The following is a 27,302-nucleotide window of genomic DNA, read 5'->3' as shown; positions in this document are numbered from 1 at the left end:
AAAACTTTCTTTCTCCAACTTAATCATTAATTCAACACTTTTCAAGCGAAAATTCATCTCTTAAGACTATAATGTCTCCACATATTAATCAAACGCTTAGCAAAACTTATTCCTCGAACTCGACTATAACAATCTAGTTCAGAGCTAATTCTTCTCAATCTCGCTACCATCAAGCTATCATCTAAAACCTGATTAAATCCAACTTATTTAGTCTCTAACAACTCCCCTCAGCAATCACATAACCTATGACTTCATAACTTCCGAGAAACTACTTAATACTTTTCCAGCACTAAATCTCTTGACTTGGTCTACCTCTACTTGGAGTAATCACACGAACTAACCAATCAATGTCTATACGACACTCATCGACTTCCACAGATTCAAATCTTAATCTTTTACAATCAAATGCTTAACACGAACTTTCCTCCCAAATCCGACTAATCCTCAATCAATTCAAATTCATCTTACCCATCCTTCTATCAAAGTCCATAACCAGCTGTGATTCCGAATATCACCCCCTCAATATTAGGTTGATCAGGCCTAATACATCGAAGGTGGAAATTTAGAAAAACCCACTGGAACAGACAATGAGTTCCTAACATCCAGTAACCACAAATATCCTGATATCAAGTTCCTAACGATTCTGCTACGGAACCACACACCCTCAGTCCATGTAAAAGGTTAATCTTTCCTCGTCAGTTGAGCCAAAAGGTCCAACAATCTTGGCAAATCCCTCAATGAAGCGTCTATAATATCCAGCTAAATCCACGAAACTTCTTATCTCTGTCACCATCTTCGGTTGCTCCCAAGCCAAAACAGTCTCCACTTTCGCCGGATCCACAGCTATGCCCTCCTTCGAGATAGCATGGCCTAAGAAATTGACTTCCTCCAGCCAGAATTCACACTTGGAAGGGTTCGCATACAACTTTTTCTCTCTCAACAATTGTAAAACTTGGCGCAAATGTCCTTCATGTTTATTCGCGTCCTTCGAATAGATCAATATGTCCTCAATAAACACCACCACACGCCGATCTAAGAACTCCTGAAAGATGCGGTTCATGTAATCCATGAGAACAGCAGGTACATTCGTCACTCCAAACGGCATCACTAGGTACTCGTAGTGTCCTTAACGTGTCCTGAAAGCAGTCTTCGGTATATCCTCAATCTTCACTCTGATCCGACGATAGCCTGACCTCAAGTCTATCTTGGAAAATACGGTAGCCCCTCGTAGTTGGTCCATCAAATCATCTATCCTCGGCAACGGGTATCTGTTCTTGATCGTCGCCTTGTTCAATTGTCGATAATCCACCCACGATCTCGACCTTCCGTCCTTCTTCTTGACTAACAACACTGGCGCTCCCCACGGTGATACACTTGGTCGAATGAATCCTTTTGCCGAAAGATCCTCCATCGAATCCGCTTCAAAACTAAACGCCCTAAAATCCTACGTATCGTACCCATAAGGAATTCCCCTGAGATCCTAGCTTCCTTATCGACGCCTCGGTAAAACAACTCCCTAGCTCCGCGTGCTATTCTAGATCTCGTGTAACCTCTATAGTTAAATCACGAGCAACTTCGAATAAGGTCCTACTAGGGATAATAATCATAGGATCATAGTCTAAGTAGTAAATACAAGTTAGGCACGTCACACTCGCTTGAATATAAAAGAGTAAGTTATTCTAGAATACGAGAACAGTTAAAATATTACCATCGTTCCCACGTTCTTCCTCGTTCGACTCCTCAACTCTTGCTCCTTCCTTGATATGAATCCTTTCCTCTGTAGCAAGTTGTTTTCCTTTCCCAACATTCCTTGATGATTCGCCCTTGAGTGCCTTACAATCTCTGGAGAAATGTCCCGGTTGGTTGCAATTAAAGCATAGTTTTCCCTTGATCTTGCACTTACTAGCATAGTGCCCTACTTCCCTGCACCTGTAACACGTCACTGCTCTTCCCGAAGTCTTGTTTCCTGTCCCTTCGGTAGCATCATTCCCTTTCATCTTACTATCAGACGTTTCCTCCTGGGGTGTCTTGCAGTTCACAGCTAGATGCCCCTCTCGGTTACACTTGAAGCATCTCCGTCCAGTCACTGAGCACTTGTTAGCAAAATGCCCAAACTTTCCACAACGAGTACATGTCACACCTTTGTCACCAACTGGCTCCCCTCCAGTATCAGCAGTCGTTGGTTTGTAGACTCTTGAGATAAGATATCTTCCCTTGAAACGCTGATACGGTCCCCACTGATGGTAGCTCTCCCTTCTGTTGTAGCCTTGAGATCCTGATCTTATTGGTCCCCCAGCTCCTGTTCGGTTCATTCCTCTTTGTTGATACATCGCCGTCGCCATCAGTCGTCGGTGATGCTCACGTGCAGCCTCTTCAGCGCGCATATAAGCGTCTTCCGCAGCCTGGTTCATCATTGCCTCGATCAGTGTAGCTATTGCCTCCGCCATCCGGTTAAGGTCCACCATCCTATATCTCATCAAACGTCTGATTAGTACTAGCCATACGGTAGCACTAGACAAACCACTCAATCCGATTAAGTAGTAACGCAAACAATTAGAGCGAAAATCGCTCTGCAGACAATCAATTTTCACTCTTTGCAGAGTCACACAACCTAGCACAGAAGACCTATTCCCCAAAGACTCCCAAAAGACTCGACTAAGCTCTGATACCACAATGTAACACCCCGATTTCCAGGTGTCACTTTAGTAACCAAAAATAATCTTTACGCGGAAAACAGGTAATTTTTTTTTCGTTTTCTTTCCTTTAAATCAAAACGATAAGGAAGTAAAGACAAAACCCAACTACTAAACTAACCGATATACAACATATATACATGTACAGCCTCAGCTGCACTCCATGTCACGCGCACTCGCAGTGACTCCAAAGCAGTGTGCCCGTAGGCAAATATATACAGACCCAGAAGTGTAAGTGAGAAAATTATAATTACAAACCACTAGGAGAAAGTCGGCCTCAATATGGCCTAAGCAAAGACCCCTATGGTCCAACTGACTCACTGTGATCCCTCAGTAAGAGAACCACACGAAAAGTCATGCGTCGGAAACCTACCCGATCCCAAAAGCAAAACGAATCAGAGCTCTACACAAAACATGACGCCTGCCCAAACCTAACCTCCCAGTGCCAAACCCAACACGATCTGAAGTCGGCAAGTTGAAGCTCAACTCCATGCGCCATAGAACTCCTTTCGTCAGACGTCCACGCTCGTCAGTCCGGTCCTCCACGACCCTTCCCCGATACGTCGCCCGGTGACCAGCAACATCGATCACCCAAGCGGTGGGGAATCCCGATCCTGCAACTCATATCTGATCCCCCCCCGAGGGAGAGACCACCGAGAACCAGTCGGCCATCGACATCTGGCAGCAGGCCGACCGCCCAAACACAAACATACAAACAAAGCCAAGGCGCTAGGGTCAACTCACAGCAATAAGTACATATACACTCAACATGTGACAGGGTATATATATAAGTTGTTATATAAGCATATAAGTAATCCTAGCATGTTATGGCTCTAACATTGCTTCAATAAACAAACAGCACACAGTCTCAGTCAGCATGAATGTATGCGTGAAATGCACAATATGAATCCGGATTTGTGACGCGTTCCCGTTCGCCACAAGTGAAGCATTCCCGTTCTTCACTATGGATGGACCATTCCCGTTATCCATCCTGGATGAAATCCATCCTGGATGAACCATTCCCGTTATTCATCCTTGGTGAACCATTCCCGTTATTCACCATATGATGAACCATTCCCGTTATTCATCATTTATGCAAGGTGAACCATTCCCGTTATTCACCATGATATGCACAGGTGAACCATTCCCGTTATTCACCCGATTGAATGCAACGTGGTTAGCCAAACAACGAATCGCCCTTACCACGAAAGTGTTTAGCTCACAACCCAATCTCAACAAACCCATGAGTTAGTGTCGGTCAATACAACACAACTCGGAGTAAGTGTCGGTCAATACAACACAGCTCCACCAACAAGAATACACAAGGGTCTAGTGTCGGTCAATACAACACAGCCCAAACAACAAGAGCGCTAAGTGTCGGTCAATACAACACCGCTCCAACAACAAGAGAACCCAAGGGATTAGTGTCGGTCAATACAACACAACCCCATCAACAAGAGTACGTAAAGTACTCGGTGACTTTCAATCATCACCATAGCTCACCTTGGTGGCTTTCCCCAATTCCAATAACTCACAACAAAGGTCGACTTTTCCCCGTCTTTCGTAAATATTTTCCCCTTCAGTTTTCCTATACTTAAACGTTAATAAAAATGATTTCAATTCAGATTAGTCAGGTTATGAGTTTATTTCTCAAAATCTAGGTTTCCCAAGTCTTTAGTTTTCGAAATTCTAATCCTTCTACGTTTTCCGAAAACCAACCACCCAAAAGAAGTTTCCCGGGGAAAGTCTAAGTAAACCAACAAATACCAACCAGGCTAGGTCTCAAACCCCTCATTTGGACTTGCCTAGGGTTGCTCATCCAACCCAAAATATCAAAGATCACCAGATCAATGAATCTCCACTCCGAAGTCGCGTCAAAACGCTCAATTCAACACAACATCACATCATAAGTTATGAAAACATTCATAACAATAAACCATCATCATAATCAATATCATAGCAAAGCATAAGTCGAATTTATCGATGCCTATCATGCAATCATAGCTAATATATATGTAAGTTGCCCTAACCTCGAGCTGTTCCAGCTTCGCAAACAAAGTTCTCCTCAAACAATTGCTCTGAGTATTCCAAAGTTCCTTCAACTGAACCTCGGAGAAAAACAAAGCAGAATCCAAACAAAATCGATTAGTTCGATCGCAAAACAATACATAAACGATAGACAAAGCATTAAAGCTTCAGAATAGGACAATCAGGTACGAAAAGACAAGTTTTCGAAACCGAAAAACTCCCCCCTAAAGGAAATAGTCCACGGCCTCAAAGGAAAAAGGGCTTCGGCTCTTTTTCTTTGATCAAATCAATTCACAAGGTAGTTTTAGGATAAAACTAAGGCAAAGAAACTGTCGGAACAATTTTCGGACAATCGGGTCGAAATATGACTATCCAGGGGCATTTTGGTCCAAAATAAAGGCTCAAAACTTCAAAGTTATCAGTTTTGAAAACAAATTTGACAGCAACGATCCTCATGACATTCGTGACAACAAATCCTAAAGGCACGAAGTCAGATTAAGTCTTTTCGACAATAAAGTTTCGAAATGTGAGACAAAAAGAGTTTTGAGTCAATTTTTTCAGATCCTGGACAAATGAATCGCAATCAGAGTTTACTGACAGAGGTTTTAGACTCAGGGGAACATAAGGAACATAACCCAAGCGAGAAATCAGAGAAATCGGACAATTTTAGAAAAAGCTCAAAACTTAGAGCACAGAAACGACTTCAGAAACTCAGCAGAAACAGAAATCAGAGGCAGGATTCATGATAGTTACCTCGATACCTAGAAGCAGGGACGAACTGCACGAAGATTGGTCAAGATTTCGCGAAAATCTCTCCTCTCCCTCTCTCTCCACAAACCGCGGCCTTGAATGGGTGAAATGGCAAGATTTTTGCTTTTTCGCCTATTTATAGGCGGGTGAAATCGCGGGAAAATGAAAATTTCGCGATTCCGATTTTTGCAGCACGATCACCGTGGAATTCTAAGAGAGATTCTGGCGTCAGAATTCTAGAACTCAAAACAAACATCTAAGATTTGGGAAAAACGATATCGAAAAACTCAAAAGCGGTGTCGGTTAATCTGCCCCGAAAAACTACTTTTTGCTGTGATGCTCAGACGACAAAACTCCCTACTGAAGAAAGATTGGAAATGTCGAAACAAGTCTGGCAACAAGGACGGAATCTTCGTTAGAAGTCCCGAATAGAAAAAGTCTTCATCCATCGCTCAAAACTAGGGTTTCGAAGCAAAGAAATTAGCGTCGGCGGACATCCGAAAAGTGAAACCTATCGTGCGTACAGTCCAGAGTTCCGAAATGAAACGCTGGTCGATGGAAAAATAAAGAGAATCTTTAAATTTTCCCAGAGTTCGAAATCTCACTTAAAACTTTGCTTTAAGAGCGAAATAGCCTATTCTGGACACGCTCGCCCTAAGGCAAGTGTGCAGACGACTCGCACTAACTCCGAAAACGACTACGCAAAATTCCTCAAGCAATTCCTGAACTTTCTTCTTCATTAATCTTCCTCAAATATCAAACTCCTGTCACGCTTACACTGATCCTACGCGTGAGTCGGAAACTAGCTTGTTCTGAAAATTCAGGTCTTACAAGAAGTGTCGTCGGATCCCAGTGTTGAGAAAGTTGAGAGGCTTGAGTATGTAGATGTTGTTGTGCTGTTGGAGCAGCTGTCGTTACTGTGCTGTTGGAGCAGCTGTTGTTGTTGTGCTGCTGGAGCAGCTATGTTGTTGGGCTATCCTGGGGATAAGTCCGGGGAATTGATAGTTCCCGAGTATGTGATACTCTTGTGCTGTTGGAGCAGCTATGTGTTGTTGTGAAGTGTGTCTTTTGGTCGCAGAATCGACCATTACCTTAGGGTAAGCTTTTAGAGACTTTAATTTACCTAGAACACGTGGCGACGTGTCGAGTGAGATTCGGAGACGTTGTTTGACTAATCATCCTGCATACATGCAACATTAATGAGGTATTAACACAGGACGTACTCTGGACCTCGTCGGTTTCCAAAATGGTCATAAGACCCGGAATGCCGTGAAAGAGCGTTTGTAGACGTCTCTTGTAGCAGACCGAAATGGCAGACCTACGGGTTTACTGCTGATCTGACTACCGCTGATGTTGGAGTAAGAGGCACGCGGGCCGAAATGGTCCCACCGTGGCTGGTGTTAGGGCTGATCCGTTTGATGTCCATCCCTTTCCGGAATGCATGTGGTTAACTAGGTTAACCGTCATTTGCATATCATGCAACATGCATACTAATTTAGTTGTCGAATGTGATTGTTATTTGTTAATCCTATTTGGAACATGTTATTTGTTATTATTGCTGTTATGTTCATTATGGAATATGCAACCCTAGGATGTTATCCCTAGCTATAAGCCTAAGTGGCTATTCTATTATCTGTATCTATCGATGCTATTATTTACATAATTCTTTGGAGTTGACCCTCGCGTCTTCTGTGTGTGCTTTGGCGGACAAACGCCCTTTGTCAGATGTCCACGGCGGACTAGATCATGATGGTTCACCCTTCGGGGGGAACTAGAGTTGAGATGCTGGAACAGGAGCGCATCGCGGTAGCGAGAGGATGACGGATGGTGTACATAGACTAGGTCGTTCTGGATTTCGAATTTGGACGACGATCATGCTAGCATGTAGGTTTTAGTGCTGGTGTGAGCTCCTCAAGATGGGATTAGTGTAGGAGTAGAGTCTTAGCTCTGAACATCATTTGTTTCTTTTGGGACAGGGTAGCCTCCCACCTATAGCTTTTTGTGTGGTTTCTTTACGGGAATCACAGAGAGTTGGTTGGACTTAGGAAGTCTTGTGTAAGACCCGTGAAAGTTTAAGAGAAATAAACTCAGTCAATTTTTCGGTTTAGTGCTTTAATGCTCGGTTAATGTGATCTTTATGGGTGTGACCTTGTATGATGAATTTTATGTAATGAAGGTAATATTTTGATTATTAATATCGAAGTTATTTTCCAAGTGTTTCATTCTTCGTTCGTCGGAGGATTCAGCTGCACTACGGAAAACGGTCGAACCGACGCGTTTCGCCGAGAGCGCCCTTTTGTCATCGAATTATTATTTGAATGTGAAATAAATATTTTCCTTATCATTACGATGATCTACGCGTAATTTCGAGAATTTTGACTGTAATATCGATATAAGGTCAAAAATTTCGCCCGGTAGTGTTTTCGGCTCGAAAACGAGTCGAGTTCGACTCGTAAACGAGCCAACCACGAAACTGACCAGATTAGGTCTGATTTTGGGGTTGAGTGCTCAGATAATGAGTGTTAAAGGGAAAGGCTAAGTGGTAGGCCATGAACCAAGGTCAAAAGGTTAGTATCATGATTGTGTTACCATAAGTGGTGGGCAAGGGTCCAAGCCAAAAGTGTAAGCCATCATTTCACCTTTGGAGCTGGCCATCACCTTAACATGAGGGCTTCCTATCAGATTTCTGAACCAAAGTGAAGGGAATGAGTGGGATTTAGAGAGATAAGTGAGAGAGTTTAGAGAGAAGGTTCATCATCTCCTTCTCCTTTTTCTTCTTCTTCCTCTTCAAAACAAAAAAAAAACTAACACAAATTTTCCTCAAAGACCCTCAAGAAGCCACCTTTACCTCTTCTACTCTTCACCAAGGAGTTAGCATTCAAGGTGAGGATCATGGTGATGGTTTCCAAATTCAAAAGGAGCTATCTTTCTCTTCATCTTTTCTAAAAAACCGAGTTGATGTTGTTGTTGTGCTTGTGGTGAGCTTGTGATCTCCTTGGCTTCATGCATGTGAAAAGTGTTTTGAAAAAAGGTTGAAGCTTGATGTTAAGGCTTCATGCTCTTGTGTTCTGAATCTTAGATTTCGAAAATGGAGAGCCAAGGAAGAAAACTACTCATCATAAAACCTTTTCTTGTTCAAAAGGTTGAATCTTGATGTTTTAATGTTCTCATGAAGTAAAGACTTCAAGAGTAGGTTTCCAAACTTGTTTCTTAAAAGCCTTGAGGCTAAAAGTTCAGTTTTTAACTCTCAGAGATCATTCAAAGTGTTGTTTCATAACCCAAAACCCATGAACTCTTAAGACTAAGTTCATTCATGAGAAGTGCTAGACTTAGTTAAGAGTGTGTGTGATTTCTATTTGATTTTGATGAATGATGGTTGTGTGCATTGTGTGCTTGTGTGAAGGTGAAGAACACCTTGTTCATTTCATTTAGAGGAGCTAAAGGCTAGGAAGGAAATCAGACTAGAGAGGTTAAGGAGAAAACCAACGATCGAGGTAAGGGCACTTCGGGTCTTGGACTTTAGCGTGCAAAATTGCTTGCTAGGAATTGCATGAGACTTGTAAGATGGTGTTGAACATGTTAAGGCCTTAAAGAACTAATGGAAATGAGCTTGATATGAGGCATGAACTTTATAACCATGTTAGGAAACTAAAAGGTTAAGACTTGGACAAAAAGAAATGAATGAAGCTTGCAATATTTAGAGGAACCTTGATCTGGCCGAGTAAGTTGGACAGTCTGTACTGTTTTGGGCATAACTCCTTGGATATGAGTCCAAATCGGGTGAAACCAATTTTATTTGAAAGCTAACTTAAAGGGCTTCAATATGTCTAAGTTTTATAATTTTTGGACTGCTGGTTTAATACAGTTTGCAATTTTATTTCACCCATTTTCTGCTGCCGAGTAAGCTGAACAGATCGTATTGTTTTGGGCATAACTCCTTGATTATGAGTCCAAATCGGGTGAATTTTATTTGAAAGCTAACTTAAATTCCTTAAATCTGTGAAAGTTTCAAAATTTTTAGATTGCTAGTTTAATACAGTTTTCAATTTTAATTCTACCATTTTCTGCGGTTTTGTTGCTCTGAATTATATGCATGATATACATGAATTTCATGAGTTAAGAATGCTTGATTAACATGAGAAATTGTTTATGAACATGATAAATGATAACATGCTTAGGTGCCTTGATGGTTGAGAACATGATTACTTGTTGAGAACATGCTTACTTGTTGAGTACATGACTACTTGTTGAATATGATATGATGAACTCTTAGGATGTTCATGATGAATGTAAGTCTTGAATTATGTTCCTATGATGCATGATATAGTATGCCCTGAAATTTATCGAATGATAAGCGTTGTATGGGCGATATTGATCGAATGAGATCGAACGTGGAACCTACGAGGGTTGGGCTACCGTGGCGACGGATAGCTGGTGACACCTATGAGTTGGTGATCCCGACCACTCATGTTCAGGTGTGGTGAAGTCGTCATCGAACGACAGAAGATTATAACTACGTTGTATGACTAATCATGAAGCATAGCATTGCATAGTCTAAGGGTACTGCTGGAATGGGTACCGTGAGTTGATTACTAATGATTGCTGGATGGATCATTAGAATAAGTGGCAATTGACTGCTGGATGGGTCTTTGTCCCGCCTGCCTGGTATGGAGTTGGCGTTTATCCGGATCATGGTGTGCATTGAGAATCAAGCATATTGCATACGCTAACAATATAGAGACACATAGGTTCCCTTGGACGTCGTTGACGTTAGAACATTGGTTGTTGTCTTGTGACCTGTGTTTGATGAATGGATGCCCTATATGGTGCGTCGTGTGGTTGTGGGCCTTGTGCCTTGCTTGTTGAAGTGTTTTCCTTATCTTATGCTACATCTAGAATTCCTTAGGGATGTATTAGTATGCCGTTTGGTAAGATTCTTGATAGGTGATTATATATGTGAATATGCATGCTCTTACTTGCTCGTATGTGTGCACGTCCTAATTATGGCCTTGTGGTATAAGAAGTTGACCCTTGCACCTTTTCTCTCTTATGAATGTTCGATGACGCCGCTCTAAAGGATGAGCAAGAGACCGATGGACGCATGTGAGGAGACGTCACAAGGAAATGATGTGACGACGAGCTAGCGATTCAAAGATTAGTCGTGTGGAGATTACGGGGAGCTCGGTGGGCATATGAGCCTTTTAGTTTATTTTCCTTTTGGAGTATATGTTGTAATAATATACATTGATGTAAGGGTACTTATTATTGGGTATTTATTACTCATCGTAGAGCATGTTTTGGAAAGTATTAGAAAGTATTATGTTTCAAAAGGAAAAAAAAAAAATATACCTTCATTTTTATGTTTTCGAAAGTTCATTAGCATGATTAATTTACTTTTGAATCACTAAGTAACCCCTGAAAATCGGGGCGTTACATCTTGTTTCAGGCCGATGGGCCAGCTTATTCTCATTTTGAGGGATAGTGTTGCGGACACTTAACCTTTTCTTTTGGTTTGTACTTTTGCCTACGGGCGTTACATGTTTCTTCTTTCCGTCACTAGAGGTTACTCGTGACGAGGTTGTTGCTTACAGCGGGGGCTGTTATATATATTGTATATTAGTTTTATTGCTTTTCGCTTTTATTTAATTCAGTCTTGTCTTAGTTATTATCGAAAAAAAAATATTCACGTTTTTTTTCCGCATTAAGTTTACTTTTGGTTACTAAAGTGACGCCACCGAAATCGGGGTGTCACATTGTGGTATCAGAGCACGGTCGAGTCTTTCGGGAGTTGTTGGGGAATAGGTCTTCTGTGCTAGGTTGTGTGACTCTGCAAAGAGTGAAAATTGATTGTCTGCAAGCGAATTTTTCGCTTAGAATTGATTGAAGTTATTGCTTACTCATATTGTATAGTTATACTACATGCTATCTTATGATGAGTACTAACTGTTTGTTTGACTAAGCATAGGATGGTAAGCCCTGATCGAATGGCAAAAGCGATAGCTACAATGATTGAAGCAATGATGAACCAGGCTGCTGAGGACGCTTACAGACACGCGGAGGAGGCTGCACGTAAGCAACCTCAACTGCTAAGCGAGGTGTCCAAGTACCATCATAATGGGTTGGACCGAGTTGGAACTGGAGGACCAGTGAGATCAGGTTTCCAGGAGTACCAACTGTGGAAGCCATATCAGCATCATGAGGGGAGAGACCCTATTCCGGGATCACGCAAGTCGACGACCGCAACTATTGGCCAGGAGGCTGTGTCATGCTACCGTTGTGGAAAGCTTGGACACTACGCCTTTCAGTGCTCAGTGGCTGAAACAAAATGCTGGAAGTGCAGACAACGTGGACATTTGGTCGTGAACTGTAGGACGTTTCAGGCGGGACCGTCTGATAACAAGATGAAGGGAAAGTTTCCCGCCATAGCTAAAGGGGCAAGGAAACAAGTGTCATGTTTCAGATATGGGGAGCCGGGGCACTATGCTAATGCTTGTCCCGACGCGAGGCCCAAATGCTATAATTGTAACAAAATGGGGCATACTGCCGGTCGGTGCAGAGCACCCAAGGCTGAACCAACTGTCAACACTGCTCGTGGTAAGCGTTCTGCTGCTAAAGCAAGAGTTTACACCATGGACGGTGAGAGAGCTGAGGGATTTGTCAGAGGAGGGCGCAAGAACGATGGTAACCTTCTAACCATTCTTTCTCATTCTAGTATAATATGTTCCATTACTCGCGTAGCATGTGCAATACCCCTATCCTACTTATGTGGTTTAAGCTTTGACCTTATAGTTATTACGCCTATAAATACTTTATTTGACTGCGCTCGTGTTTAAACTATAGCAGTTACACGAGGTTTAGAATAACACGTTAAGCCTAAAAAGTAGTCTTGCAGCGATGCGTTTAACAAGAAGCGAGAAGCTAAAAAAATGAATCTTAGAGAGATTCTGTATGGATAGTATACGTATGATGTCGAGAGTGTGTAGTTCCGTAGCGGCATCATTGAGGATTTAATATCAAGATATTTGTGACTATTGGATGATAGGAACTCATTGACTGTTCCAGTAGGTTTTTCTAGATTTCCACCTTCGATGTATTAGGCCTGATCAACTTAATATTGAGGGGGTGATATTCGGAATCACAGCTGGCTATGGACTTTGATAGAAGGATTGGTAAGAATAACTTGATTTGATCGAAGATTAGTTGAATTTGGGAGGAAAGTTTGTATTAAGCACTTGATTGTACAAGATTAAGATTTGAACCTTTGGAAGTTGATGATTGTCGTATAGACATTAATTGGTTGGTTCGTGTGATTACTCCAAGTAGAGGTAGACTAAGTCAAGAGATTTAATGTTGGAAAAATATTAGGTATTTTCTCGGAAGTTATGAAGTCATAGGTTATGTGATTACTGAGTGGAATTGTTAGAGACCAAATAGGTTGGGTTTAATCAGGTTATAGATGATAGCTTGATAGTAACAAGATTGAGAAGAATTAACTTTGAACTAGATTGTTGTAGTCGAGTTCGAGGAATAAGTTTTGCTAAGTGCATGATTAATTTGTGGAGACATTATAGTCTTAAGAGATGAATTTTCACTTGAAAAGTGTTGAAGGGTCAAAGGACATTACTGATGCAAACTAGATAAAAGTTTAGATTTTAAGCCCAGGAAGTTTAACTTGAATGTGTAAGACTTAGAGAATTGTCAGGAGTTTACTGGAGTGACTAAGTGTTGAATCAATGATTAAGTTAGAAAAAGAAAGTTTTAGCATAAGTTGAATCCTTGAGGTTGTTGATATGGATTTCAAAGAAAATATGCTCAGATTACTAAGTGAGATTTACTAAGTTGGATTGGAATCTTAGGGTTAAGATTGACCTTGAGAGTTGAGAATCACGTACGAGTAGGAGATTGGACATCTGAAGATGAGTTGCGGATTAAGACCATTGAGGTATAGTATAAGAGAGATCTTGAAGTAAAGAAATTCTGAGTTGTGTAGAGTGATAAGGTTGGTTATAAGTTGGTAATCGATTGATGTTGATTATGAGATTGCGGACATAATGAACCATGTGATAAGATTTGAATGATGTTAGCATAACAAGTTATGACTATAGATATCAGGATCAAGTTATGAGTGTGAGAGCATGACGACACTTATCAGGTCGTTTGTGTAAGCGAAGGAGTTATAGTTTTAAGAAATGAATATTCATTTAAGAAGTGTTGGAGAGTTAAGGGATATTAGAGGCCCAAACTTAGTGAAGGTTTAGATTTTAAGCCAATAGATTTAATCCCAAACGCGGGAGACAGGAAGTCTTGTTAGTTTTGATCAAGAGACCAAGTAATGGATTGATTGGAGGATGATCAAGTTACGGAAAGGAAAGTGTTAGTAGTAAGATGAATACTTGAGGTTTTTTTTACATTTGGATAAGTTTCGTAGAGTTTAAGAGGGAATGGAACTTTGTTATGGATTCCGGTGATGCATGCTAGAGTTAGCAAGTGAATTTCGCTCAGTTGAATAAGAATCCTATGATTAAGATTGACTTGAGGAGTTGAAAAATCATGTACGAATCAGAGATTTAGCGGTGTTAATATTTACGATTGTAGTTAAACCTCAGAAAGTTGAAGGATGGGATGATAAGATGACTAGTTAAGTCCATTGAGGTATAGTTATGATTTGATCTTCTAGGGGATGAGACCTTACTTGTGTGAAGTGTTAAGGATTGCAGTAAGTTAAATTGGTTTGAGTAAGGAAGGTCTTGAGGACGAAGACGACAATAATGGATTGTTGGATATTAAGAGGATGTTTAGCTTATGAGTGGTTGATGAATTTATGATTAAGGGGATGAGTCTTGTGATGCACAAGGTATTAAGACTCAAGTCGAGTTTTAATTTGAATGGTGACTAAGTAGAAGATCGATTTCATGGTGCGAGTGATGATAATCACGAAGTTGGAAGTGACGTTAATGGACTAGTAGATTCCAATGGAATAGTTCGTCTAGGAGTTACCAAGCGATCGAGTTGAATTTTGGATCATGGGTGAACATCTCGAGGACAAGTTGAGCATTCACTTCGGAACATAGAAATGTACCGAGTTTCTAATCAGTATTTTGGACGAACAAGAGAAAAAGGAGCATGTGGTTAAGGTTGTGCGATTGCACGAATACCAACAAATATAATTTCCAACGGAGAACCGACGCAAGTGGTCGAACCGGACAACATAGAGTTGAAAGATGATATGTCTTTTGAGACGCCGTCGGTCAACATTAGGACTAGAAGAGTGAAACAATCGAGGAGAAAGCAGAGTGCTTTAGTGAAAGTTATTTGGAATAAAGACACGGACGGTGCTATATGAGAGTTAGAGGAAAAGATCAAGGAATAATGTCCAGAACTTTTACTGACCCTTAAGTTTCGAGGACAAAACTTTCTTTTTGGAGGGTAGTAATGTAAGGCCCAAGTTTTTCAGTTTATACCAAGTGAATAAATTCTTATTCACAAGTAGGTTGATGTATCGTGAAAGGAAACCTGAACTAGAGTTTACCAAATGAAATAAATTTATGAAGGAGAAAGTTCAGGAAAAGTCAAAGGATTGTGTCGAAGTCGATAAAAGTTATAGCACGATCGTTATACACTTAAACCTAGGTCAGAAACCCTAGTATATAGCTAGTTTTCACTTTTAGGCACGATGGAAGTTAATTCCAAAAATCTTCAGAGAAATGTTAGAACTTCTCTTTTTCCATATATCACAATCGTTTCGAGGCGAAACTCTAGGATTTACGAACGTCCGATTCCAATCATCGGAAGTTTGCCGAAACCGAAACCCTGGTATTTCAAAACCCTAGAATCACCCGACTATGAGGACTTTTTCTATTCGGAACATCACATGAAGATTCTACACGCGTACACCCATTTCTCTTGATGATTTCAATCTTTCTTCAGAAGGAAGTTTTCCATTCCAACATTCGATGCAAAAAGCAACTTATCGGGTAAAATAGTTTTACACCGACTATGCATTAGTTGCCAAAAATACAAGGAGACATCTTTTTAGTTTTGGAATTCTTTTGCCAAAACATATCTTAGAATTCACGGAGAATGACGCCGGAAAAATCAGATTCGCGAAACTTTCATTTTCCCGCGAATTTCCATCTTCTATATATAGCAAGCAAGTGAGAAAAAAACACAAAACTCCTCCATTTTCTCTCCAAGGCCGCGAGCTTCACCAAGGAAGAAGGAAGAAGAATTTTGTTCATTTCTTGCTTGATCGTTGATCCGTTAGTTGCTAATCCTTACCTCTGATCGCTTTTTCCATAGCTTTTCTGTAGGCTTTTCTGAGCTGATAGTTTATGGGTTTTTGCAAAACTCTCCTGAATATTTCATTTCTGATTCTAAACCTCTTCCTTATGTGCCCAAGATCACTTCTGCCGGGTTAGATTTTCCGTTATGTCGCCGGAATTCCGTCGGAATCAATTTTAGCCTAAAATACCAATTTTTGGAGTTTTTGGAGTAAAGCTTCAACCTTTAGGCTGAAAACTATCGCCTTAGCTTAGTGCTAGTAGGATTAGTTGTCATAAACGTCGTTGGTGACGTCCCTGCAAAATTTGGTTTTTGGGATTTCAGTTTTGAAAATCCTAAGTTAAAAATAGTGACCAAAATACCCCTGCGACAGTTTTTGATCCGATAATTTTTCCGAGTTCAGAATACCCTTAGTTACGGCTAATGATAGCATAGAAACCAAGTTTGATCGAAGAAAAATCGAGTTCCCTAATTACCAAAAGTGGCCGAACCTATTAAGGGGGGAGGAGGAAATTTCCTTTTCCGAAAACTTGTCTTTTCGCGCTAGATTATCGTACCTTAGTGTATAGATTACTTCGAGTAACCTTAGTAAGTATCGATAGCTTAGTTTCCGATAGATTTTGATTGATTTCTGTGGTTTTGTTCTAAAGGTGATTTTGAGGAATTTCCCGAGGAACAAGACTTTGCTTGTGAAAAGGAGTTAGGAGATCACTCTGGAGAACCTACAGGTGATGGCTTCTCACTGAATCTCTAGTTAATGTTTAGGGTCGATGCTTTCGACATTGTTTACTGTTTATGCACTGGATTGTGTGTGATTGGAAAATGTTTTCTGAGGCTTCGGCTGACAATGTAGATGATTCATCTACTGAATGCTTTTGAGATTGACTTACATGCTATGTGCTATGTGGGTAATCTAGGATGTGTGGTGCATGCTTTATATGCTAAGTGCTATGTGTTTATTCTGAGATGTATTGATATATGACATGTTGTTGATTGTGATGATTTAAATATGCTTTGCACTGGAAACTGAGATTCTGAATGGTGAGGATAGCGGGCAGGTCATGCCGATTTTTATTTGAGAGTTTTTGAGAAAGTTTGATAGGACGAATGAGATTCGGACCTTGTTATGATGTTTATGGATCGAGACATTCTCTGGAGTCATTTGGGGATTAGGAGATCCCGAGAACTGTTAGGATTTGCGATAAGACTAAAAGGATACTATTTTGTAACGAAAACTCATAAGACATTAAACAACCTCTAAATCTTTAAGTAATGATAACAAACTCGAAAGGAAGCTTCGGATGCAAATCATAGTTTTGGAAAACGAGAAGTGTCGTCGGATCCCAGTGTTGAGAAAGTTGAGAGGCTTGAGTATGTAGATGTTGTTGTGCTGTTGGTGCAGCTGTCGTTACTGTGCTGTTGGAGCAGCTGTTGTTGTTGTGCTGCTGGAGCAGCTATGTTGTTGGGCTATCCTGGGGATAAGTCCGGGGAATTGATAGTTCCCGAGTATGTGATACTCTTGTGCTGTTGGAGCAGCTATGTGTTGTTGTGAAGTGTGTCTTTTGGTCGCAGAATCGACCATTACCTTAGGGTAAGCTTTTAGAGACTTTAATTTACCTAGAACACGTGGCGACGTGTCGAGTGAGATTCGGAGACGTTGTTTGACTAATCATCCTGCATACATGCAACATTAATGAGGTATTAACACAGGACGTACTCTGGACCTCGTCGGTTTCCAAAATGGTCATAAGACCCGGAATGCCGTGAAAGAGCGTTTGTAGACGTCTCTTGTAGCAGACCGAAATGGCAGACCTACGGGTTTATTGCTGATCTGACTACCGCTGATGTTGGAGTAAGAGGCACACGGGCCGAAATGGTCCCACCGTGGCTGGTGTTAGGGCTGATCCGTTTGATGTCCATCCCTTTCCGGAATGCATGTGGTTAACTAGGTTAACCGTCATTTGCATATCATGCAACATGCATACTAATTTAGTTGTCGAATGTGATTGTTATTTGTTAATCCTATTTGGAACATGTTATTTGTTATTATTGCTGTTATGTTCATTATGGAATATGCAACCCTAGGATGTTATCCCTAGCTATAAGCCTAAGTGGCTATTCTATTATCTGTATCTATCGATGCTATTATTTACATAATTCTTTGGAGTTGACCCTCGCGTCTTCTGTGTGTGCTTTGGCGGACAAACGCCCTTTGTCAGATGTCCACGGCGGACTAGATCATGATGGTTCACCCTTCGGGGGGAACTAGAGTTGAGATGCTGGAACAGAAGCGCATCGCGGTAGTGAGAGGATGACAGATGGTGTACATAGACTAGGTCGTTCTGGATTTCGAATTTGGACGACGATCATGCTAGCATGTAGGTTTTAGTGCTGGTGTGAGCTCCTCAAGATGGGATTAGTGTAGGAGTAGAGTCTTAGCTCTGAACATCATTTGTTTCTTTTGGGACAGGGTAGCCGCCCACCTATAGCTTTTTGTGTGGTTTCTTTACGGGAATCACAGAGAGTTGGTTGGACTTAGGAAGTCTTGTTTCAGGCCGATGGGCCAGCTTATTCTCATTTTGAGGGATAGTGTTGCGGACACTTAACCTTTTCTTTTGGTTTGTACTTTTGCCTACGGGCGTTACATGTTTCTTCTTTCCGTCACTAGAGGTTACTCGTGACGAGGTTGTTGCTTACAGCGGGGGCTGTTATATATATTGTATATTAGTTTTATTGCTTTTCGCTTTTGGGTTTTATTTAATTCAGTCTTGTCTTAGTTATTATCGAAAAAAAATATTCACGTTTTTTTTCCGCATTAAGTTTACTTTTGGTTACTAAAGTGACGCCACCGAAATCGGGGTGTCACAGGGATGAGCGCCTAGGGGCCAATTGGTCCAGAGAGCATGTTTTTTAAGTGCAATTGGCGCTCAGGCGCTCTGAATTGGCGCCTGAGCGCCCAGACTCGACCTGTTAGCCTTTAAATAGGCTTTTTGCCATTTCTTTTGGAACCTTTTGTCATTTTATCATATTTTCATAAGTTAGAAGAGAGGGCTTGAGTTCTGGAGCTTGAGGAGCTTTCCCTATGCCCTATGTTTTAGGTTTCATCTGTATCTTCTTGTATGGATTCCATAGCCATGCTTGGTTAAAACCCCTTTTGCTTTGGGTTCTTTGTAAGACTTTGAATGTTTTAGCTTTCAATCCTTTTCTATTCATGAAGTTCTGAGTAAACCCTTGAATCTCACTTCTATGCTTTATCTTTCAAGCTTGAATGCATGCTAGCTTCTTACTTTTCTATAATCATAACGATAGTTTGTTATAGAATTGGGACTTGTTGTGAGATTACTCCTTCTATACTTGCTACTAGGAATAGAGGAAGGGTTGGGGTTTGTTGGCCTGATTTGTATGCTTAGTGCTTCTAGCAAATGTTTAGGTTATCAAGGAATTGAATCTATCTTTTGATTAGAAAGGGTTTTCTTTACGAGGCATCGATTGATGACTATCTAGGCTAGAACATCAAGGAGAGACTCAGGATTAATTGAATAGGAAGGTTTGCTAAAACTGAATTTGTTGAGCAAGAACCCAAGGCAATCTCATCTCTGAATTCCAATCGCTTTATTACTTGATCACTTGTCTTTTTACAAACTCAAGAAACAACCAATCATTAAAACTGAATTTTACTCGCTTTTCAACCTTGAACTTGACTCTTAAACTGAATTCACATTCCAATTCCCTGTGGTTCGATAAATTAAAACCTGGAGATATCTGTGCACTTGCAGATTGACCAACAGGAAGCAAGAAAGAAGAAAGAACAAGCAGAAGAAGCTGCACGTCTAGAAGCTGAACAAATTGAGAATGCAAAGTTGGAAGCTCTGAAAGAAGCTGAAAGGCTACAGGCTGAAGCTGATGCTCTCAGAGGTCAAGTTCTTGCACCAGTACCCTTCACAAGTGCTGCTTCACAATCCACTCAAGCTCCTCACTCTGCTCAGGATGTTCCATCTACTTCTACTCAGCCAAGTTCTTCCGGACTTGCCATTTTGGAACAACGTCTTAACACTCATGAGACTCTCCTGTTCAGTATGAATGAAGCAATTCAAGAGCTCCTGCGTCGCAAGGCCAAACCTTAGTTTTAGGATCTCTATCGTTTTCTTCTTTAATTGATAAACTTTTGGTTTTTTTTTTCTTTTCTTAACTTTAAGTTATCTGCTTCTATGTTTTATATCTATTTATTGCATTATGTGTTTATTTATGATATGTTTCTTATTGCATTTACATAACACATATCTGGAAATTTTCTCTTTTTATATATAGCCAAAATATTACATATTATATTCTTCATACATCTACATTACTCTAGAATGGAGGATCCTTCCTCATTCTCCTACATTCTTGCCTCTGCTCCACTCTCTCTTTCTCCAGACGATCGAGTGTGTACTCTATGTTGCCGAGCCTTTTGCTCTGCTCATCCCTCTCCAGACCCTCTTCCATCGTCTCCAGAACCTTCTCCACTGCTTCTTTTTCTTCCAGCAGATTCAGCTCCAGCTGGCACAGCTCCTGAATCTCCTCCACGAAGCAGAGGAACTCCTTCAGATCTTTCTCCAGTTTTGGACTAAGATCCTCTTCTAGCAGCGTTGTGATAAGCTCATGTATGGTTCTTGAACCATCTGGATGCCTAATATTCATGAACAAATCTTCTTCGAAGGCCTTCTTTCTGAGCTCTTCTAATGCAACGATGTACGATGCCATTTTTTTGGAATTGATCTTGTTGTGAAGCTTACTGTGTTTCTAATCGCTTTATATAAGCCTCATTTTCTCTCCGGAAGTTATTGCAACTGCTGTTTCTCGAGGATAGAGTATTGGTAACTGAAGCTTCTCTTTACTCTCGTGGCCGGTGGTAAACGTTCTACCCATGCATTAATTCCTTTCTTTAATTCGCTAATCTCTTTTTCATCATTAATTAATTCTCCATCTTTTTGAACTTAGTCCTTCTTTAAGGGGGAGTACCTTATACTTCAAGCTAAGTTTTTCACACCCCAAGCTTTTTGCTTATGACAAAAAGGGGGAGTATAACCCAGTTTTTGATGTATATGCTGATTAGTGTGATTTTTGTTTTTGGAGAATTTAAGAGTTCCACTGTTATGACCATAGATATGTCACTGGGCAAATACAAGGAATATATTTCACTTCTTCTGAAGTGTTTTTAGTTGACTCTGATACCCTATTCGTGACTCTAAATACTTATGCGCTCTGATTATTTCATTTCATCTATGTCATGCGTTTTCACTCTGAACTTCTATATTATTTAGCTCAGAATCTAGACATTACTAATGTTTTCATTAAGTCTGAGATTTAGGGGGAGCTAAGCTCAGAATCAAGCTGTGAATTGGATTCAGAATGAGCAAAATAAACCATTCACATCAGGATAAGTCTAAATTCTATTTCTCTAAACTCTGAGTGAATTCAGTTTATTGTTTAAGAATTGTTCATCAAAATACTTGGTTTTGTCATCATCAAAAAGGGGGAGATGGTAAGATCAAGTTTTGATATAGTAGTACAACTCTATGTTTTGATGATTACAAGTTAACATTTTAGTATGAACAATTATGGTACTCTAACGTGTTTTCTGAGTGTGCTCTTAACAGGCCCTGACCTTATCTTAATCTCACACAAATCAGAAGCACTGTGCTTAAAGAGTAACCCTAGCAACGCTTTCGAAATATCTATGTTCAAGCTGAACAGTAGAAAAGCTTCAGAAGATCTGAAGTCAATCAAGCTCTGATAAGGACTCAGCTCACTTGAAGTTCTGAAGATCCAGACATTCTGACAACTCAGATACTCTGAAGGTTCAGATGTTCTGATGGTGTGGATGACTCTGAAGATCCAAAAGCTGAAAAGTGAAGACTCTGAAGTCCAGAAGCAAACTGGCTCTGAAGACCAAGTACTTCTCCTCTAAGTTCAGAATCAGAAGGTACAATGGTTAGAGGATCCATGCTTCCCTCCGACTCTGATCAACAAGCTTCACAAGTGCCAACACGAAGCATTCCTTTGATCAGAAGTCTACTAGGTTAAAGGTCAAGTCACTATCTAAAGTACAAAAGCAAATGTACTATCCTGACGACCTAACCTAACATTCTCAGCCACTGCAGAAACTGGAAATTCCAGATCTGCCCTCGAACGGTAGCATTCCCATGTAGTGTTCAAACCCTAATCCATGGAGTATATATAGAGGATGAAGATTGAAAGATGCGGTTGGAAGAATCTCATACGCGCAAGCTATATTCAAATCCTCTAAGCATTCTTTCTTCATTGAATTCATTGTGTTTACTACAAGCTTTTAAGAAGCAATTTCTTTGTAAACAATAATTCTTAAACAGTTGTTTAGTTTACCTTTAGGAGATCAAGGTTGATCGGATACTAGAGAAGACTAAGAGAGTGAATCTTAGTGTGAGCTAAGTCAGTGTATTGTTAGTCACTTGTAGGTTTCAAGTGCAGTTGTAACAATTCTCTGATTAGTGGATTGCCTTCATTCTAAGAAGGAAGAAATCACCTTCACGGGTGGACTGGACTAGCTTGAGTGATTCATCAAGTGAACCAGGATAAAATCCTTGTGTGCTTTTCTAATCTCTTATCATAAGCACTTTACTTGTGTCTTGAAAGATTTGCTAAAATCTTAAGGTGGAAGTTTTATTCTGAAAACGCTATTCAAACCCCCCCTTTCTACCGTTTTTCATACCTTCAATTGGTATCAGAGCGCAAGTTCTGATTACCACACCTAACAGTGTTCAGTGATCCGAGCCGGTGTGAAAAAAAAATGGCTACCACCAGTGAAATGCAAAAAGATGGTTACAATGCAAAGCCTCCCATGTTCGATGGTCAAAGGTTCGAATATTGGAAAGACAGAATTGAAAGTTTCTTTCAGGGCTTCGATGCAGATCTCTGAGCGTCCAGTTGATGCAGATGGCAAGAAGATCTCCAGATCAGAGATGACTGCTGAGCAAAAGAAGCTTTACTCACAGCACCACAAAGCTAGAGTTATTCTTCTTAGTGCTATTTCTTATGAAGAGTACCAGAAGATCACAGATCGTGAGTTTGCCAAGGGCATCTTTGAATACTTGAAGATGTCTCATGAAGGAAACAAGAAAGTGAAAGAATCAAAGGCGCTGTCCTTGATCAAGAAATATGAATCCTTCATCATGGAACCCAACGAGTCCATTGAGGATATGTTTTCCAGATTTCAGTTGCTTGTCGTTGGAATAAGACCTCTCAACAAAAGCTACACTACTAAAGATCATGTCATAAGGGTCATCAGAAGTCTTCCTGAAAGCTGGATGCCTTTAGTGACTTCAATAGAGCTTACGAGAGATGTTGAGCGTATGAGTATAGAAGAACTCATCAGCATACTGAAATGTCATGAGCTGAAGCGCTCAGAGATGCAGGATCTGAGGAAGAAATCTATAGCCTTGAAATCCAAATTTGAGAAGGCTAAATCTGAGAAGTCAAAAGCTCTCCAAGCTGAAGCAGAAGAATCTGAAGAAGCATCAGAAGATTCTGATGAAGATGAGCTGACTCTGATCTCCAAAAGACTCAACCGCATTTGGAAGCACAGGCAGAGCAAGTACAGAGGCTCTGGAAAGTCCAAAGGAAAGTTTGAATCCTCATCAGGCCAGAAGAAGTCCTCAATCAAGGAAGTCACATGTTTCGAGTGCAAAGAATCAGGGCACTACAAGAGTGACTGTCCAAAGCTGAAAAAGGACAAGAAGCCAAAGAAGCACTTCAAAACAAAGAAAAGTCTGATGGTGACTTTTGACGAATCAGAGTCAGAGGATGTTGACTCTGATGGTGAAGTTCAAGGACTCATGGCTATTTTCAAATACAAAGAAGCAGAGTCAAAAGATGCAACTGACTCTGACTCAGCATCAGAAGAAGATCCTAACTCAGACGATGAAAATGAGGTATTCGCTTCTTTCTCAACCTCTGAATTAAAACATGCTTTATCTGATATAATGGATAAGTATAAATCTTTATTAACTAAGCATAATAAGTTGAAAAAGGATTTCTCTGCTGCTTCTAAGACTCCTTCTGAACATGAGAAAATTATTTCTAAATTGAAAAATGATAATCATGCTTTAGTGAATTCTAACTTTGTGCTTAAGAACCAGATTGCTAAGTTAGAAGAAGTAGTTGCTTGTGATGCCTCTGATAGTAAAAATGAATCTAAATATGAAAGATCCTTTCAAAGATTTCTGGCTAAAAGCGTAGACAAAAGCTTAATGGCTTCAATGATCTATGGCGTAAGCAGAAATGGAATGCATGGCATTGGCTATTCTAGACCCAATAGAAATGAGTCTCCTATGCAGATTAGCAATAAAGTCAAACTTCACTACAAACTTCATTTTTATTGAATAAATCACTTAAGCATTACATAGTAAAGGTTAGGGTCTTACAGTCCTTCTACCAGTAGCACATTATTCAGCTTTGGAGAGTCACTACTACCAATCTTGCTTGAACCTTTAATCTTCCATTTTGCTCCATCACCAAAAGTGACAAAACTAGTTGAATGTGGCTTGATATTGTCTAGATACATCTTCACTCCTGTCATGTGCCTGGAACATTCACTGTCAAAGTACCAATCCTCCTTTGATGATGCCCTCAGAGAAGTATAAACGACAAGAGTAGTGACATTGTTTTTAGGTTGCCATTCTCTCCTTCTAATCTACACATATTTCTGTGTGGGTTTCCAATACTGTGGAGCTCCATACAGTTTGTAGCAATATGGTGTTATATGTCCCTGTTTTCCACAGTGATGATGTAACACCCCGATTTCTCGAGTGTCACATAGTAATCCAAAAGTCACAATTTTCGTAAATAATTTTCCTCGTTTCAATTATTAATCTTTAATTAAATGAAAAAGGTTCATTTTAAGAAAACTCTTAACCATTACCTTTTAATAAACCATACGCGCGTTTAATTGGAAACGTCTAAATACAAAGAACCGAATAACTGAAATAATACTTGCATTTAATTAAAAAGAAACAGTACTCACACCCATGTGTGAAATTAACTGAAATAATACTTGCATTTAATTAACTGAAGGATCCAACTCTATTGAAGATACTCTTGAGCCTTCGTCCTTTGGAAAACAGAATCGTGGAGTTGCGTATGGTATCGTGATCACTCCACCCACCATACGTTGCGATTCCATGATGTCTCTGTGTACGCTTCGAGCTGTGAGCTTCGCATCGCCGAGATAAATACGTCGGACTCCGGATGCGTCGGCCATCCAAGCCCGATCTTCCGCTTTGTAAGACCCGGTTTTAGGGCATACTATTTTAAGAATATTATTTAATAATATTTTGTGAATTACTTGAGCTATGTGTGATTTTATGTCTTTTTAAAAGGTGATTGATTATTAGAGGCAATGTTAAGTCTTAGAAACCTGTATACATCGATATATGCGACGATACGAGCGTATTGACTATAATATTGCTAGGTTCGGCGACAGCGAGTTTTAGGTCAAAATCGGCCCGACAGTAGCGATGAGTTGGCGAATCGAGTCGACGAAGACGATTTCGTGGGCCGCACCTTATGAGGAGGTGCTGGGCATGATTTTAAGAATATTCTAAGAGAGAATATTTCTTGGTTTTATTTTTGAAGATTTTAATTAAATAAAATGGGGTTTTATTTAAATAATTTTAACCTATGGTTTAAAATCAAAATTAATTCTGAAAAATATTTTGAGGCATCATGGAGCTGAAGCACGAATTTTTGGAACCAAAGTCATTGATAAGGATTTTTATTTTTAAAATTTGAAGTTTTGATGCATTTAGGAGGGAAATTGTGCATTTAATGCATTAATTATTTTGAGGTTTTTATTTAAATTATTATTTTAAAAAATTTTGGTGAAAAATCTGAGCATGAGGTGTGTGTGGTTGGCCAAACCTAGTAGAGGAAGAAAAGAAAATACTTTTGCAAATAATTTCCTTTTTTAGCTAGGTTTTATGAAGGAGAGATATTAGGGATTTGATTCTTTGACTTTCTAATTGATGGGGGATTGATTTCTAATTTTTTTAAACTTTCAGGGATCTCTCCAAATCTGATTGAAAACCCTTGTGATTCAGATTTATTTATTTTAAATGATTAGGGATTTAAATGCTATTTTCTTAAGGGTTTAATTAGGAAATAAACCTAAATTTGAGGGCTGAATATATATGGGCTGAGTATTTCGTGGGTTTGGGCTGCTCCTTGGGGAGAAAGAAAAGCATTTAATGCTTGGCTCTCACCCCTCACAATAAATAGAGCATTTCCCCCTCTCATTTCTTCACACCAAGAGCTCTCCTCTCCTCTGCATTTGTTTGAGCTCTCTCTCCCTCTCTGGTCTTTATTTTATTTTTCTTTTTCTTAGGTTAGTTTTGTTTCTAAGCCTTGAGCAAGGTCATTCTCAATATGCTCTGTGGTTGCAGCTTAAGCTGATCTGCCAAATCCAGAAGAGAATGATTTTAATCAAGTTGCTTAGAGATGTTTATCAATTTGAGGGTTTTCATAAAAGAAGTTCTTGATGTTCTTATGACCTTCAAACAAAGGATTTTATAAAGGAGGTTTTGATCTTGGGAGGATTGAATCTATGCGAAACTTATGTTTTTTCTTCGAAAGTTCTTCAAGTGTTCTTACGATCTTCAAGCAAAATGTTTTAGAAAAGAATGTTAGATCTTATGAAAGAAATGATTTTGGATTTTCAAGGTTTTTGGGGGGAATTTCGTGATCAACAAGGGGATATGCTTATGATCGATTCGATTGTCCGATTAGTAACGTTACTCTGTCCGTTCGTTGATAGGAAATTTCCAAGTGTAGATTGTAAGACCCAAATTTTTAAACTTATGCCAAGTAAATAAAATCTCATTCACGATTAGGGTTGATGCATTGTGAAGGGAAACCTGAACAAGAGTTACTAAATGAAATAAATTTATGAAGGAGAAAGTTCAGGAAAAGTTTAAGGATTGCATCATGATCGATAAAAGTGTAGGATCACGCGCTTACCACTACGCCAAAACCAATTGGTGTTAGTGAGTGTAACACCCCGATTTCCAGGTGTCACTTTAGTAACCAAAAATAGACTTTACGCTGAAAACAGGTAATTTTTTTCGTTTGATTCCTTTTAAATCAAGCAATAGAGAAATAAAGACATAACCCCAACACTAACTAACCAATATACAAATATATACACATGTACCACCTCAGCTGCACTCTCCCGTCACGCGCACTCGCAGTGACTCCAAGTAGTGTGCCCGTAGGCAAATAGTTACAGATCCAGATGTGTGAGTGAGAAAATCATAATTACAAACCACTAGGAGAAAGTCGGCCTCAAAATGGCCTAAGCAAAGACTCTTATAGTCCGACTGACTCACTGTGATCCCTTAATAAGAGAACCACACAAAAGCCATGCGTCGGGAACCTACCCCGTCCCAAAAGCAAAACGAATCAGAGCTCTACACAAATATGACGCCTGCCTAACTCTACCAACCCATAACTGCTCATGTAAGACCTGAATTTTCAGAA

At 40.0% G+C, this 27,302-nt stretch overlaps 1 protein-coding gene across 4 annotated transcripts; it reads left to right on the top strand.

Moving 5' to 3' along the window:
* Positions 1 to 8,158: 8,158 nt before the first annotated feature.
* On the top strand, positions 8,159 to 20,053 carry LOC130727330 (uncharacterized). 4 transcript variants are annotated; one of them, XR_009015253.1, is made up of 3 exons: positions 8,159 to 8,354; positions 8,875 to 8,965; positions 19,529 to 20,053. XR_009015253.1 is itself a non-coding variant. In XM_057578439.1 (2 exons), exon 2 carries the CDS (start codon positions 11,438 to 11,440, stop codon positions 12,302 to 12,304), a length of 867 nt encoding a protein of 288 aa, XP_057434422.1. In that variant the 5' UTR covers positions 8,159 to 8,354; positions 10,549 to 11,437; the 3' UTR covers positions 12,305 to 15,076. The 4 variants fall into 4 exon arrangements, 1 of the variants encoding a protein (XP_057434422.1); XR_009015254.1 differs by lacking the exon at positions 19,529 to 20,053 and adding an exon at positions 17,972 to 19,502; XR_009015252.1 differs by lacking the exon at positions 19,529 to 20,053 and adding an exon at positions 10,549 to 10,831.
* Positions 20,054 to 27,302: the final 7,249 nt, after the last annotated feature.

The sequence above is a fragment of the Lotus japonicus genome, unplaced genomic scaffold (assembly GCF_012489685.1).
Source record: "Lotus japonicus ecotype B-129 unplaced genomic scaffold, LjGifu_v1.2 AP022635.2".
NCBI lineage: Eukaryota > Viridiplantae > Streptophyta > Magnoliopsida > Fabales > Fabaceae > Lotus > Lotus japonicus.
Note: the sequence above shows the minus strand (reverse complement) of the source record. Positions and strands in the feature narration are given on the sequence as shown.

What these genes read in the sequence shown, in the direction of transcription:
- LOC130727330 (XM_057578439.1), top strand. Translation starts at nt 11,438, where the DNA reads ATGGTAAGCCCTGATCGAATGGCAAAAGCGATAGCTACAATGATTGAA.